The 16714-nt window shown below is 40.1% G+C and overlaps 1 protein-coding gene across 6 annotated transcripts; it reads left to right on the top strand.

Annotated features, from left to right (window-relative positions):
- The first annotated feature begins 361 nt into the window (after positions 1-361).
- Positions 362-15825, top strand: LOC108561772. 6 transcript variants are annotated; one of them, XM_017919827.1, is made up of 9 exons: positions 362-449; positions 754-1030; positions 9581-9835; positions 9924-12180; positions 12480-13040; positions 13189-14197; positions 14260-14399; positions 14465-14582; positions 15201-15825. In XM_017919827.1, the coding sequence occupies exons 2-9, from the start codon at positions 854-856 to the stop codon at positions 15265-15267; spliced, it is 4584 nt and encodes a 1527-aa protein (XP_017775316.1). In that variant the 5' UTR covers positions 362-449; positions 754-853; the 3' UTR covers positions 15268-15825. The 6 variants fall into 6 exon arrangements, with proteins under 6 accessions (XP_017775316.1, XP_017775317.1, XP_017775314.1 ...); XM_017919828.1 differs by having other exon boundaries at positions 13186-14197; positions 15204-15825; XM_017919825.1 differs by having other exon boundaries at positions 363-449; positions 13186-14197; positions 15201-15824.
- The last annotated feature ends 889 nt before the right edge of the window (positions 15826-16714 follow it).

Below are 16714 nucleotides of genomic sequence, written 5' to 3'. Positions count from 1 at the left end.
ATATGCATCTTTTGGATTCGTTCTAACTATTATTACGTATAATTACATTCATCTATTAAAGCAATTTCTGACGTTTTCAGTTGTCAATGTCATATAATTACATATCGCATCTGACGTTTACAGTTGTCAACGTCATTGCGATTTAAGATCCATTCCTGTCAATTAGTACGTCACAATTGGTTTCGATCGAAGCGAACTGCATCATTACGCGCTTCGATTGCGAACGGTAAATCGAAATGTGTTGCAGCAATTTAACCGATCTGTCGCGCGAACTGCGGAGAAGTTGGAAAAAATAAATAAATAAAGTAAGACTTAAATGAAACGAGTCGCTTAATAAACAGGAAATCATCGGAAATCTCGCACAGTGGGTCAGAGGGAGCAGAGCGACTGCGGCGGCGGCAATGTTTCTTCGCATATTGTTGGAGCATACAGTTAGAGAGCGACACGAGGTCAGTCCATTCTGGTCCATGGCACACACACACACACACACACTCGCGCGCGCTCAATTAAAGGATTCGATCGAGTTTTGCAATTGGAGATGTGTCATAAATTGAAACGAATTTCTTCGTTGTTCGAATATGCACGTTTGCACAATAACCTTCGACGAGTATAATAATACTTGCGTACGAGACAATAATAAATCGTGGAATTAACTGTCGTTTATAAACAAATCATATATGTATTTATTTATTTTTTTTCAATCTTTCGTTTCATGGTCGCATTTTGTAAAATTTGTTGTTGTTTTTGTTGCAGATTTCATCAATAGAAAGTGATACTACGGAAAACAGGATTAAAAGGTCCGCCAGAATTCGAGTTGCGTTGCGTGCGTGTGTGTTTTGAGAGTGAAACAGAGATGGAGTTAGTTGCAGCGACGCCGACGACGGCGACGACCAATGGGTCGCCGTTCCACAATCACGACGTGCGCGAATGGTCCAGATTGGACAGCATCACCGGGGTGCTGGAGAGGGCGCGTCTCGAAACCGACCAATGGACGTCGAACACGGCCAACTCTACACACAAATACAACAAGGTAAAAATTTTGCAAATTTTCGAAATTCAACAAATCTATTGAATTATTAATAATATTGAACGCGTCTTGTCAATCAATTAAAAACTTTCTCCCAAAGCTCAACAATAAAACATTTGATTATTACATTTTTATTGTAATTTTCAACAAGTGAAAGCTCGTTGAAACGAATATTGATTGATCATCGCGTGCAATTCGATAGTTTATGATAATTTAATTTCTTAGAAACTGAATTTTGTTTAGTGTTAATGCAATTCGATGGAGGCGCCATCTCGTGGATTCCATTTGTTATTTAATACACGCGCGAACTAATTACGATGAAATAAATAAATGAAGAGAGAAGGAACGGTAATTGGGTTCGCACAAAACAAACGCGATCGGTTTTCATGAAAGGCATCTGTCGCTGCGCGAGTACAGTTAGGAGTTGCGTAACGCGGTTATATTCGCTGTAGAAAGTGGTCTATATAGTGTGTGTATATAAATATCGACGAGGGCTTTTCCAGGGAATCATCCGCGCATTTCATCAAAGACACCCGTGATTGTCACTCGTTCTTCTTTTCGTTTCCTTTTGGTAGTTAATATTGTTGTTTACGTTGCTATGGCGCCCGTTTCGCCTTCCGCGTGCTGCGATCGAGCCGAGCCGACACATACATAACACACAGCACACTTTATGCAAGAGGATAACACACCCAGTTTTCATGTTTCGTTTATTCCATTTTAAAATTAATATTGGTATCGAATTTCTTCGATCTCCTTCACCTTTTCACCTCGGCAAAATGCACGAACTGTTGGCGCTACCGAAAAGTGTATATATTATTATTATTATTATAAAAAAAAAACAAAAAACCCGAAATGTCATCCGTTAACATCTGTCATTGGCAACTGTCATTTGATTAACAAACGAAATACCGTGGTTGACTCACACGCTATTGATTATTATTATTTTTATTGTTATTGCACGTTCGCTAAAAGTAATCCAGTTTCAGCGCGGAACAATGAACGCGCGTGCAGAACGCGAACCGGGAGGGAAAAGATAATTGAAATCTCCCGTCCGCAATCTTAATCCGCATAGCACAATTACATCATCTCTCGCGCACATTTGACATTTCCTTGCTTTTGTTTTTGACAACTCGAAACGTCACAAACATTCTAACCTTACGTCAAATTGTAGAAATGTCAAATTGACATATCAAATGGATTCGTGCTACGTCAATTACGTCATTGTACAAAGAAAAAAAACATGATCAATTAATTAGCGAATTACAACGAAATTGGGTGATTCCGTTTCGTTCACTTTCGTTCTGTCGGTAACATTTCAACGTAATGTCACAATTTGTATAACAATGGATACACATAGTTGCATATTATAAGGAGTTAATAAATACAATAAAAAAAAATAATAAATAAGAAGTTCGACCTTAACGCTGTCGCTCCATCTAAAGATAATTTAATCGATTTATATTACGTTCACATCAATTCAAATTCATGCAAAATCAATGTAATTTTTTTTATAAAATGTACCTGTAAATTACCTAATTTACTAGAGAAATTATTATTATTTGGGCGTTAAGTGTCGCCTGTCGCTTTCAGCCGAAACGTCTAGTAATGATAGATCCGCACGAAACGAGAAACACGAAATGCCACGAAGTAGGTCAGAGCAGATCGAAATCTGCTATTTATTAGTTGTGCTCAAAGCAAATGACGAATGGGGCGAGGAGAGAACAAGAAAGGACCTGAATGAAAAAGACCTTGCGCAACACTACAACACGAACGAACAAGATTACTTTGCAAAGCTGCTGCTACCACTGCTTCAAGCACTCATTAACTTAGTTAATTTAGTTAAATAATGAGAAAGAGATAACTAAAAAACTAGAAGCAAAGTCAAGGCAAGTTACGTGATTGCAATTTCTAAAAAGAAGTTAACTACAAAAGCTTACAATTCTTTGCGTATTCATAATTTCGTAATAACCGTAACTGGAATGATTTTTACGTAAGCAAAAATTTATTGAAAAAAAAAAAACACCAATCTTATGAGAAATTTCCAAGTTTCTATATTATTGCAAATCGAACGATGAATTCTCTTCACGCCAACTTGATTAGAAAACTGGAACGTTGAATGATGATGATTGCAAAACCGCACGCCAATACAACAATTTTTTAATTTGTTGAAATTTAAAAAAAATAATTAATCACAATGAAATCTATACAATTATCGATTTCTAATTGTATTAATTACATAAACGTATGTATTAATTGTTGTTGTTTCCGAAATAACTCACAAGATGGCGTTTTTTTTTTATATTATTAAAATTTATGCAAAAGTGACGTTTTTATATCAATTTGTAAATCGTAAAACACATTATAATTTCTTAATTTTACACATTTATTTTTGAGAGAAAGAATCTCCATTTAATTTGCATTCAAATTAAAAAAAAATGGATAATAAAATAGAAACTTATTGTTTTCGATAAATGTTTATGCAAATATTGCAACAGTTTTTTTTTATATTGTTGTTGTTGCTTTTACTTTTTTTCGATGTTTCAGTGAAAATCAAAAGACCTTTGACATTAACATCTTAAGTTTAGAAATCATCTGTTTCAAACACATTTGTTTTGTTTTTCATTACTTGTTAGTGAGAAAAAAAGTGTTCTTTCATTTTAATAGACATAAAGTAACTTTAGTAAATTGAAAAGTACGAAAAAAAATGTGAAAATGAGGATTCGCTTGCAGCGCCATTTTAATAATGTGCGCTTACTTGTCAAGTTGCTCACGTACATTTAAGTGAATTGCAGCGATTAGACTTGCATTAATTACACGTTTCCTTATAAAGTTTAATTGGGGAAGGTCGGAGGTCGCGCGCGCCGCAAAAGAAATTTTTGTTGTTTCAAAAGTGTGGAAACGGCGAACCAACTGCGATTTGGAGCAATAGAAAGTGGCGATAAATCAGAGTGCGAAACGGTGTGTTTCTCTCGCTCTTACTTAGTTTGCGCTGCAATTAAATAATAATAATACGAACGACTCAACTTTGTCATTTAATAAGAATATAATAAGGTTTCGGAAATGTCAGCGGTCTCCAGAGAGAGAGAAAGAGAGAGAGGTCTCTCGAAATGTGTGTGTTCTTAGCGTGTGGAGGAGAGGTAAAAGTGTACGTCTGTACGAGTGTGTGTGCTTTAGTCTCTGGTGCACCTTTCTACTTCTTGCAGTCGACCTGCGGTGGTGGGTGTTCTCGCAGGAGGCAGACTTTGACATTCGGTGTTTTTTGTTTTTTTTTTCTGTTTTGTTTCTACGGTGGTCCGAACACGACGACGCGATTTTTGTGCTCACTACTATTCTAATTACTCTTTTGTTTATATATAGTGCATAACGATTATTTTTTTGGAATTTTTAATTAACAACTTCGAAACAGGTAATGAATAGATTTAGACTATTTTCAATCATTTATGTATTATTGTATCATCATTTTGCACTCGTTTGCAATTTCTGCTTGCGTTTGTCATTCCTAACCTTTACACCAATGTCAATGTCAAATTTGTTGCATTTATTCTTCTGTTTCGAATTGGATTGCATAAAATGAATGCATTTTTTTTATTGTCAAAATAAACAATCTATCCATGAAAGTTGACCAATTTATAATTAACAAGTTACGTTGCTATAGAAACGATTAATAATTCCTCTTTTGTCTCTTTACCGTACCGTACCGTAAGAATGGTATCATCTGATGACCGATACCGTTAAGAAATAAAATCAACGCGAGATGAGAAGAGATCATCGAATGCAATGTAATAGATCTAGATCCTATACGAATCCGGGTCATCGAGTCGAACCGCGTCATCTGCAGATGATTCTTCCGCGACAATAAACTATGTCATAACAATATCCGTTATCTAAAATCGATTATTCAATACGCTTGTACGGTTTAAATATTTCACAAACGCAATTTTCAAAGTGAAATACCCGAAAAACTGGAATCCGCATAGTAAATACAATTATTGAATTAGATTCCCTAATTATTCAGCTTGAATTTAAGCACTCACAATCTATGTTAACTCAATTAATAATCGAGATATTCAATGAAACGTAAAGCTGTAACTTGAATTTGAGCATTTACAACAGCGGTTACCAAACAGCGAAGAAGTTGTTTTCTTTAATGTTTGGAAACCTCTGATTCATCTATGAGAATATTTCAAATGTTTCATCTGAAATTTCTAAATGGCAACAACGCAATTTCGATTTTAATGAATATCGAAGAAACTTGCGCTAACGGTGAACAATTGTTAAACGGTTTATTTCGTTAACAATAAGCGTCAATCATTCGACGAAGAGCGGATTGTAAAGATGCAAAACGCTGCATCTTTTACTCAAGTTTTTTTTTTCTCATTATTATAAAATTCTGTGAACCGTTTATAGAGGATCACGTGGGACGAGCGACGTTGCATAATAATGGATTGTGGATGTGAACGAAAGTGCTTCCATCTATATCAATTAACGATAATCGTTTTCCATTGGAATTCACACATAGTGACTTATATTTTTTGGAAGTTGGTTGCACTCAATACGAATTTATATTTTGTTTTAATTATTAACTAATTAATGTTTAATTAAACAACAGTGTACTTACATGTAATGATTAATAATATGCTAAAATCACAAATTCCAATAAAAACGCACTAATCTTCATTAAAATATGCAGTTTAAAATGCAACTGTCACTTGAAAGTTTACCGTCGCCGCCATTATTAATTAACTGCACGATTACCAACTTTTCGTTATTATTAACGTAAAGTTTCGCGTTACCACCTTAATACAATAACGATTCATGTTATACAACCAGAGATGCAGCGCAATAAAGTATGATTGAGTTTCACGATTTAAGTTACAAAGTCGGAAATATTGCTCGGACCATATGTTCCGTGGTCCGAAGCGGAGGCGTTCAGATGTTCTTGCCGTATTATTATTTTTTTTTTTTAATTTTTTCAACTCTCTCTTCTTTTCATCTTCGCTTCTCCCGACTTCCTACATGGGTCAAATCTAATCTCAAATTCGTTTCGCCCTCGCACACAGTAAGAAAAAGCATATTTCCACGTTTCTTGTTTCAATAATTAAACGATTTCTTCTTATTTTATGTGATCAATTTGGAGCTGTCACAAAAGAAACGTCAACCATTTGTTTCGTCGCCATCTTGGTTTATCTGTCAAATGTGACAGATTAATTTGGGAACGGAATTTATTGTGCAATTTGATAAGATTTCAGTCGATGAACAAGTAAAGGATGTTTTAGATGAAAGAGTAGGAGAAGACAAAGTACGACAACGGTGCGGAGGAGGATGGTACATCGGAAACATGAGTAGTTTCCTTTTTGAAAATCCGCGCGTCATCTGCCGGTGGTCGAGGTGGTTTCATCCACGGCCGCCTTTGTTCTTGTCGTTGTTGTTATGTCGGAGTGGTGTGAGTGTCTTAAACATAAAACTTATGCATGGGATAAAGCCTAAACCGTACGAGAACGTGGGCGTCTTGATTTATCGCACCGTCAGACATTAAATAAATGTAATTTTGAAATCGCGAGAAATAAATCCATCGTTTGTGTAAAATGTAAAAGAGCAATAAAATAATATTAATCGACGCTCATTTCGTTTGTTCCAAAATAATCAATTGTTTGATTTCCATGGAAACGGTGACAGTATCGAAGTAGATGGGGTTAGTTGTTGTATAAATTGATATTAGAGTTGCGACGTTGCCAATTCGTTGTTACATAATGAAAAAAACAAAGCAGCCAAGGCTTTTGACCTAGACGCGATTAACGTAATTTCGTTTATGTAATTGAGGTCATTGAGTTTTTTGAGCAATTCAAAATCAAATTTGATTAAAATATTATTTACGCGTAAGTCAAATAAACAGTTGGTACAGTGTCAATCTGTCACTTTAGTTCTGGTTGTCACCGACTGAGAAGATGAGGTTGGTGCACCTTGTTAATCGCGGTGCGTGCGAATAATATCAATTAAACTTTGTAGATGATGATGATGATGCGTGGAGAAGACCGTGAAAGAGGCTATAAATAGTGGCGGCGGAGGAAAGTTATGCGCGAAATATAAATTTCAATTTGATGGTCACGGCAAGAGGATCTCGCAGTTGGAAGAGGAAGAAGGCTTAAATCTTTCTCTCTCTTCATCATAAATTTCTCAATGGAAAAGCCCGAGCAGATTTATTATTTGCGTTCGTAAATAATTACGGGTCGCGTTGCCACAATGCAATATTTATCTTTCCATGACAACGACAACAACAACAAAAACAAAATTTAACATATACTCAACATTGTTTGGATACCAACATTAAAACTTGATTGTAACTAAATTATTTGTATTAATTTCTTATTTATCATTTATCCGGTCAAGGGAATAAGAACTTGCGACGCGAATAAAACAAGGAATTAAGGACGAGGATCGGCAGTAAATCATCCTCTTAATGCGCCGATGAAAGAGGTTAACAAAAAGGACAAGAAGAAGAAGAAGCAGTAAAAAACTCGTATCCAATTTCAATAAATTTAACGATTGTTTACCGTGCGATTTAACCGATCGCTATCTTCGATTCTTATTAAACGAGTTTAACAAGTGTCATTGTTTATTGGTTCGCCGATGAATATGACCGCAACACAACTTGCATGGAACCAAATATAGTTATATTATTTAAGTTGGTACAATTTTTTCTTTTCTTTCTTATTAGGCAAACACCATTTAAGTTGGTGCTTCTGGCAAAATCCATTGCTTTTGTTATCAAACAGAGCGAAACGTCACACGTCTGTGGTTAATTAGTTTTGAATTAATTTCATAGAAATATCAATTAAAATAAGCGAATTATCAAAAGTTTTCAAACGAAAATAGTTAAAGTGAAGATGAGAATCGAAAGAAGCAGCAGCGGATGGTTCAAAGGTATGAATTTGTTTAAATATATTAGTAGTTACAAGCTGACAAATGACGATCGACCAAACTGTGACTACGATCGTTTCGTAATTATAGTTCGCATTTTTGCGTCTAGATGACGCGTAATCCATTCGAATCCAATATGCATTTCACAGATCGTGTAGGAAACGTCGTGTTGCGTTGTTTTTCTTTTTTTTGCGTGAGCAGAGCAGATCAAGCGTAAAAGTGAAATCCATTTCGGATCGTTCGGGGATTTACATAAGCTTCACAAGTTGATGGAAAGAATAGAGGTGAGAACGAACGTTTGCGGAGAGAAAGAAGCGTGTTTTGTCTGCAATGTGGATCGCGTTTAATTAAAATGGGTATTTCGAGACGTTCGAATAGGAAAGTGAAAGGGATGATGATGATGATGAAGACACGCGCGCACACACAAAAAAGAAAACCACTAATTACTATTTTTTGTTGTTTTTGTTGTTGTTGTGTGTATTGACACATGCTAGTTTATGTAATGTCAGTGATGTTGCATAATAATTAATATTGTGGCGCCATCTAGAATAATAATTAAACTATTTTTTTTTACAAGAGAATAGCAGTAGTAGTAATGATAGTAGCAGCAATAATAGTGGTAGAGGTAGTAGTAGTAGTTGTAGTAATTCTGGAGCATTGTTCGAGTTTCGTTGCGCAACGAAATGAGGATGCAATAATTCAATTATTCAATTTGTAAAAGTGCACGGCGTGAGCAATGAAATGCACGACTTGCTTCCTAAACAATTGGCGAAAAGATCCGCTGTTCCATCTCTCTCTCTCTCCCGTTTCCATCGAAACTGATTGATTGACTGGCATCAGTTTCTTTCTTTGTTTTACCGTTGCATTCGAAGAATACTATATAGTTTATGTGTTAGTTTATTTTATAACTAACTTTGTAATTAATTTAAACTTAAAGTGAATTGAAGTAATCTAAAGTATTGATTTGAGAATAGTGTAGGTTGCTTCTGTTGATTGCTATTCGTCTATGAGACTGTTAATATATTGGGATTTTAATTTCTGCTTAACAGTTGTTTGTTTCGATGCGTGAGGTGCAAACGAAATGCTGCAGGATGGAGCGCGCGTTTTGTAGAATGCGATGGACTACAAATTGTTCGCGTCTCTTTATGTATAAACGCGAGACGCGAGACGCGAGAAGAAGAGGAAAAATAAGATGAAGGAGAGCAAAAAAGAAAAAGGTACGAGTTTTTCTTGAACACTAAACTGGCGCGACAATTAAAAGACCAGTAAACCTCGTCGTCCGTCTCGAGGAGACGAGAAGACAGGTAGCAGCAGTATTTATTGCACTGGCGTTCTTCGTTTCGCTTGATTCTTGTCTTCTACCTTCTCATCGTCATCTCCATGCGAATGGGTATCCGATCGATCTGGAGTTTCGCGTACAAACATGAATGCGACGACGGTGGAGGAGATGCGCGTCACCGCGGTTTATATGCATAAGCGTTTGGCTTTCGTGCATATGTAATAATGTTGGATAATGTGTGATGATTGTTAAATGTTGGTCTGAAGAGAGACAGAGAGACATGTAGTGTGGAAAGAGGAGGAGGAGGAGGAGATGGTGATGAGTAAGCAGCTAGTTTAGTCTTTTTGTTTTTGCAGGTAGTAGACTCGAGAGCGCGTTCGGGTGCGGATGGAAATCACCAGCAGCAGGCGCGCAGGAAACTGGAGGTGTTTCAGAGCCAAGTGCCGGGAGGGAGGATACAGGTGATCAAGACGCAGACGGTGTCGAGCAGCAGGTGGACTGGATTGGGCGGCGGCGGCGGCCGAAGGATTATTAACAACAACAATAACAACAACAGCAGCAGCATCGAAGACAACAACGAAGAAGACGAGGCTCATTTCGAGGATCTGCAAGTAAAAAAAATAGATATATTTATATAATAATATTGTTCGTGCGAGATTGCGATTAGAACGTTTCATTAGGGCAAGTCTCGCTTTACAGCTGTCGCTGAACCCACTGGATTTAACGTCGGAGAAGTCGAAGGCCAGCGTGGGCAGAAGCGTCGGACGGCGACCGCCTTCCAGATCTCGCATCAGAGACGACATCCTCGGACGGGATCTACGCACGACGGCGGCCACGAATCTGCACCGGGTGTCGCGTCTCTGCCATCAGATCCACGACGACGCCGTCCGTAAAACGTTCGGAAAATACCAGAGTCCACTGCAACAGCAGCAGCAGCAGAAGCAACAGAAGCAGACACTTTCGATCGACGAGAGGCAGAGCGGTGACGGTGTAGAGATCGTAGAAGTAGAATCGGAGACGCATTCGAAGCTGTCACGAACGAAGAGCACCAGCAGCGAGGATCTGCACGATCCGAAGAACCTCGAAGATTTGGACGAGCAGCTGCAGAGTTGGCGTCGCACTTCCAAGATACGCAGATCGCTTCAGTATCCCAAACAGAAGGCGACCAACAGCAAACCGCCCGATCTGCCTTCGAACACGGGCAGCGTGCGGAGGATCAAGGAGGACCTGGAGACGGGCAAACGGCTCAATACGGCTCTGCGCGGTAACAGCGTCGATCTGGACGCACTCGACCAGATCCTCAGGTCCATCTCGAATTCGAGCGTGAGCAGCGGGGAGCAGCGCGACGATAAGGACGACCCCAAGCAGCAGCAGAAGAGGAATTCCTTCGTGACCGTCGAGTCGATAAGGGCGGTGCGCGGTCGACTGCGACGCACTTCCTCCCCAACGAAGGACATCTACAGACCCGAAGAGATCGATGACGGCATCGTCACCGAGCGGCAGAACGACATGAACGAACGCGTCAAATCGTACGTCTTCGGCATGGACGGAGACATGCAGAAGAAGATAGTGGTCACCGGCACTGGAAGCCTTGAATCGCGACCGAAACCGAGCAGCGTCTCAGTCAATCGAAACGAGGATTGGTTCAGCCGTCGGAAATCTTATGGATTCGAGCAGATGCACAACCAGCCGGAGACGATGTCCTCGAAGACGAAATCGCGCGTCGAATCATCCACTGATAGCGGCATCTGCAGATCGACGGAGATTGTACTCGTTCCGACACCGACGAAGGCGAACGTCGTCGGGTACGTTTCGGAGAGCGAGGAGGAGCTGAAGCAAGCATTCGGCGATGATCCGGGCGTCGGCAACGTAAAGAAGTACGCATCTCTATTCGAGAGTAAAAAGGAGGCCAACTATTGGAGCAAGAAACCGGAGGCCGTGACCATCACGATACCGATCACGACGACTGAGGGAGGTGGCTGGAGGGAAAACGGAGGCGAAACGAAGAGGCATTCCATAGCCGTCGACGAATCCAAGTACATGAGCAAAGTGACGGACAACAGCTTCAAGAGAACGAGTCTCGCCATCAACGATCAACGGTTCGACGAGGACGAGGGTCAGGGCAAGAGCAAGCACAACAAGAAGGTGGAATTCTGCAAGACGGAGGTGCACTTTGCCGCGGATTCGGGGAAAGTGAATATCGTGGAAACGGATGAGAAGCCGCCGCCCACACAAAACTTTCGCAGGAGAAGGAGAAGCAATTTGCAGGGCGATTTGCCCGTCCTCCACTTCGGCGACACCGGTTTGGAGAAGAGCATGTTTGGAGATGGGGACGAAGCGATTTACGAGAACATAGGTGATGGTAGTAATAATAAGGAGGTCGTGGCCTGCGGCAATGTAACGGTGAACGCCGTTAACGGTTACCAGGATGTGGGACTGGAGGAGCAGAAAGAGAACGAGGCTCCCAGGGGAATTCTGAAGAATAAACCGGTCAAACCAAAGCCGTACATCTTGGGTGGAGATCCGCTGCTTCTGCTGTCGACTGACGGTGGAGGAGGAGGAAGTAGTGGAGGCGATTCGGAGAAGACGTGGGGCGTGAAATTGAAACCAGCCCAGAAGGAGGAAAACAGCCCAATTTGGAGGTCGACGGTTACCGTGAGGAACACATTCTACGATAAGGAGGAACCGCAGCCGGAATTTCAAAAGTTGCTCAAACAGCTCAGGCCGACGAAGGAGGTTGAAGAGGAGAGCGCCTCCGAGGGTATTCGCATCCTGTCGCCTGCGGTGGACAGCAGAAGGTCTTCATGGTCGGTGGCAGATAGGATTAAGCAGGTGGAGGATCTGAAGTGGACAGAGAATAAGGGATATTCGACGAAGGTGAACTTTGGAGAGGGCGAAGCGACGGTCGTCGAGAACAGGCATCCGACGTGGCCGAGGAAAGATGAATACAACAAAGGTGAGTCTAATTCCAACTAGATCGTAGCTTAGATATAATCCTCCAGTAGTTAGATGTAGTCATGTAGTCGTCATCTTCTTCTTCAGTAATAGTTGTAGTAGTAGTAGTTGATCTCTAATCTTTAGAACAACACCAATTAGGTCGAATGAGAATACCTTTTTCTGTTGTGCATGTCTTTAAAACTCCGTAGAAAATCTATTTAACAACAACAACTACACTTAAACGTAAATTATACATATATTATATACATGCAGACACGTGGAAATAGTTAAAATTCTCTGAACCGAAAATGATTGCAGATTTGAAGAAAAATTTGCTAAATAAAGGCTTAGTTGTGCGCATTGGCAGAAACGACACGAACTCGAAGCACACGGTTTGCTCAAAGACGACGACGAACAGCGACACGAACGGCACGACGACGACGACCAAAATAACGATAGATCTGACGCCGTCGCCGACGAACGACAACGACAGAGTGAGCGGAAGAGAGAGTTTCAGGTTCCCTCGCGCCTCTCTGCAAAGCTTCAAATCACCAGCGCTCGTACGGAGCGCCCTCGGAGAAACCCTCGATCTGGTGCAGAAGAGGGTCAAGGTGGCACCGCAGCTGGACGCTCTGAGAAAGCTGTACGATGACGATGACGACGAGGTGCACAGCGACAGCGAGGCCGACGAGGAAGTCCATCGGATCCTGATGAATGGGTCGTCGGAACGACGTCTGAAAGACGACCTCCTTCACCACAACCATGACGACGACGGTAGTAGCGTGGTGTCCGGCAGCTGGAGCAAAATGCGCGCCTTTAAGCATATCAATCATTACCAAAAATCAATCACAAACGGATCTCATGCACTTTTAGAAAAAGGTATTTTAATTATTTAAAAAAAAAATGCGGTCTCTCTCTCTCTCCCATTCGATCAAAATACAAAAAAAGAATCAATCAATGTTACATTAAGCTAAGGAAAGCGTCAATTTTAATTGTTTGTGTGTGTGTGTCGTTTCTTTTGCAGCAGACGCTTCACGGCTCAAGGAGGAGACGACGACCGAATCAAAGTTCCGATACATCGATAAGCAGATAGAAAACGCGATCAGCTTGAACCAGGAGATGGAGGAGAGCAACGCGAAGCCAGAGAAACTATCTAGTCCGTACGTAGTGAGCCGCAGCAAAACCAAAAGCAGTCCGGATCATTCGAACTGCTCGAGCCTGGAGAGAGGAACGAAGCACGTTCTGAGGCAACCGAAGCAATCGGAGATGGCGTACTTCGGTATCAAAGTGAACAAACCAGATCTGCTGCAGTTCGGAAGCAATCACCGGAAGCAGACGAAGAAGCTGGTGGATTCGCCGATCTACGAGAACGTCGAGCAGAAGAACAGGAGGAATAAATTCGATAGCAGCATTCTCGAGGAGCTGACGAAAGCGGCCGATCAAATTCTGCAAGCGGTCAACGGATACACGGACGAGGAGCAGCATCAGCATCACGGCAAGTACAGCTCGGATGAGGAGAGGAAGGCGCCCAAATTGGATACCATCTCTGAGACGAAATCGTGGAAGAGAAGTGGCGCGCAACCGACGAAGAAGGCTGTAGTGAGCAAAGCCCCGAAGAACAAGCGCGAGAGTTCGAACTCATCGATAGAGAACGTTCCGAGGGAGTGCAGGAAGTTATCGTCGACGCTCGAAAGCGGCAGCAGGAAACCCTTTATGACCAAATCCGCGGAGCAGAAGCAGCGGAAGAAGGTGGTAAGCGGTGGTGGAGGAGGAGGCGGCGGCGGTAGCGGAACTGATACAGCTAAGGCCGCCACAAAGGCGCGACGTCTTCAGAGAGCGAGCAGCAGGGAGGCTTTACTGCAATCGCACGGCAGCTCATCCGAAGACCTCGCCAATCCTGCGGAATCGCAGGTCGTCAGGAAACCGCGTATGATCAAGAAAACGAAATCCTCGCAATTCACCGTCTCCAACGGACTCGATCTGAAGAAGCCGAAGCGACGGGAAGATGCCACCAAAAGCAGACCGTCGGAGGAGAGGTACGTCTTCTAACATTTCTGCTTATTACTCTCGTGTACTTGAAATATTCACACTTCTCCAGGCTTTCTGTCGGTTTACCGGAGATCCGGCACAAGACAGCGGTGTCGACGATAAGAAGCACCGCCGAGAAGGCGGCGAGTCGCGAGGCCAAAGCCAAGCTGCGGAGCGAAGAAGTTTCGAAGAAGAGGCAGACAGTGAAAGGTAAAAAAGACAATTGTTTCGGAGATCAATTGATTTCAATTTATTTTTTTCAAATAATAACGTAGGCGGCGTTGGAACGACGAGCTCGAGTAGTAGGTCTGCTGATGTGATGAGTAGGGGTGTGTTGAGGACGACGACGATGATGACTGGGGGCAGAGATCAGAGTCACAGAAATCCATCAGCGTATGTACCCGTTTATAGCACTAGAAGTCCGATAATTCATGCCAACGAGTGTCCATGCTTATGTTCATGACACTCGTATGTTCAAACCACGCTAGATAGATGATATGTACGACAGATTTTACTTCTTTTTTTTTATTATTTATTTATTTATTTTACATATAATAAGTTTTAACTTGAATCCAAATAGCAAATAATACGCAGAGTAGATTTCCCCCCCCCCCACGTCGTTCACTTCACGTCAATCTTTGGTAAAATGAAAGGAAAAAAAACTATATATATTTTTTTGTTTATAACGTAGTTCTCATTGATTAATTGATCATTGTCTTTTAACTGACGTTTAGAAAACATTTAACTTAACATTCTCGTCCACTAAACAAACATTATTTCATGAATCGCCAATCAAAAGTTGAATAGTTTTAAACTTGTTTAGTGGGCGTTGTAGTCTAACTAGTAGTTAACTCATTCCACCCCCAACCCCTGTCGTTAATTGAAAACCTAGCGTTGTATATATATATAAACATTATCATTATCGAGTAGAACGCTTACATAAACTATCCTCATAATTTATTTATTTAAAACTTTCAAGACTTGACGTGTAGACTAATAACTGTTTTTCAGTAGCAACAGCAGCAAAGTGAGGAAGTCGAGCCGCAACGAGTCAACAGCAGCAACAACGAAGCATTAACATTAAAACGTACTGATTTATTACTATTACTATTTTTATACAACACAGACAGACAACATTTTTCTATTCCTTTTTCTTTAAACTATTTTGTTACGATGTTGTAAATTAGTATGTAGAGAGAAAGACAGTGAGATCGATCTAAAGTAAGTAAGAGTGAGAGAAAGTAGAGATATATAATATGTATATGTAGAAGAGAAGAGTGTTGTATGTACACACCGTTTTCCTGCCTTAGATTTTAAGTTCCTAAAAAGCTACTCTTTTTTTCTTTTTAATTATTTCATGTAATATTTAACACTTAATTATTATGTTTGTAATGTGTAGTGAACGAGTAGTGAAAAAGAAAGGGAAGAGACGAAGGCTAATCATCGCCTGTATATTCCTATTACATTAACGACAACAATTTGAAAGCGAAACGATTAAAAAGTACTACGAGACTAACCGAGACGCAAAACGAAGAGAGAATAAAATCTTTTTGCTTCTGTCTGTTAGAAAAACACTTTCGTTCGATATTTATAATATATTATCATCTGTGTAACCTCTATTGATTAATTTTGTGATCTTTAATCTTATGCTTCTTGGTTATGTGATTATATAAATATATATATACATATATAATATATAAAGAGAAAGACACACATATGTGTGTGTGTGTACGAGTTTTATTTTTTATTTTTTTTTTGTAATAATAAAACTGATTATTAATACGGAGTCTCAATGTATAGTTTTATATGTAACCTTTCGTTCTCTGATAAGACGCAGAGCTACTTCGATCGCCGACCGAAGTGGACGTATTCGACTGTTTTTTGTTCTTTTCTTTTGTTTCGAGGGAGGAGATGCAGGAAAACATGGTAGGTCTTGATTTCTTCTTCTTCTTCTTACCGAAACAAAACAATAACCAATCATTGATCACGTCAATTGTTGAAACGTTATTTGAATCGAATGTGCTATTATTCATCGTGCACGCAATTCAAGAAATAAACGTTTCGAAATCACGATGAATTACAAACTTAATCTACATCCAAATATTTGATTTTAACAAAACCACTTTTCCATCACTCATCTTAACAATGCGCCGTTTTAATACACTGCAAACATTTCGATGTAATCTTAAATCCATAGACTACAGTAAATTTCTTTTTTAAATTATGTAAAATTGGTTGCATATAATGAATTACGTAATTTCGAATTGTAATTTCTTTACTTCAATCGAAAGCTGCATTATTCGTATCCATTAATCGCAATGTTAGTTTCAAATTCGAAAATCTGCATCAGTAAAATCTTATTTAACGCTTAAAATACGTTCTTAAACGAGGTATTACTGTACTTGTTTATTTGACAATTTGAATTTGAGTAGGATCGGTTGCATACACCTTAATTACGTAACATCGTTAAACATTGCATAATAATACGCCGTTTTAATACGCTACAAACATTTCGATGTAATCTT

Source organism: Nicrophorus vespilloides, unplaced genomic scaffold, assembly GCF_001412225.1.
Source record: "Nicrophorus vespilloides isolate i.1.1-1 unplaced genomic scaffold, Nicve_v1.0, whole genome shotgun sequence".
In the NCBI taxonomy this organism is placed as follows: Eukaryota; Metazoa; Arthropoda; class Insecta; order Coleoptera; family Silphidae; genus Nicrophorus; species Nicrophorus vespilloides.
Note: the sequence above shows the minus strand (reverse complement) of the source record. Positions and strands in the feature narration are given on the sequence as shown.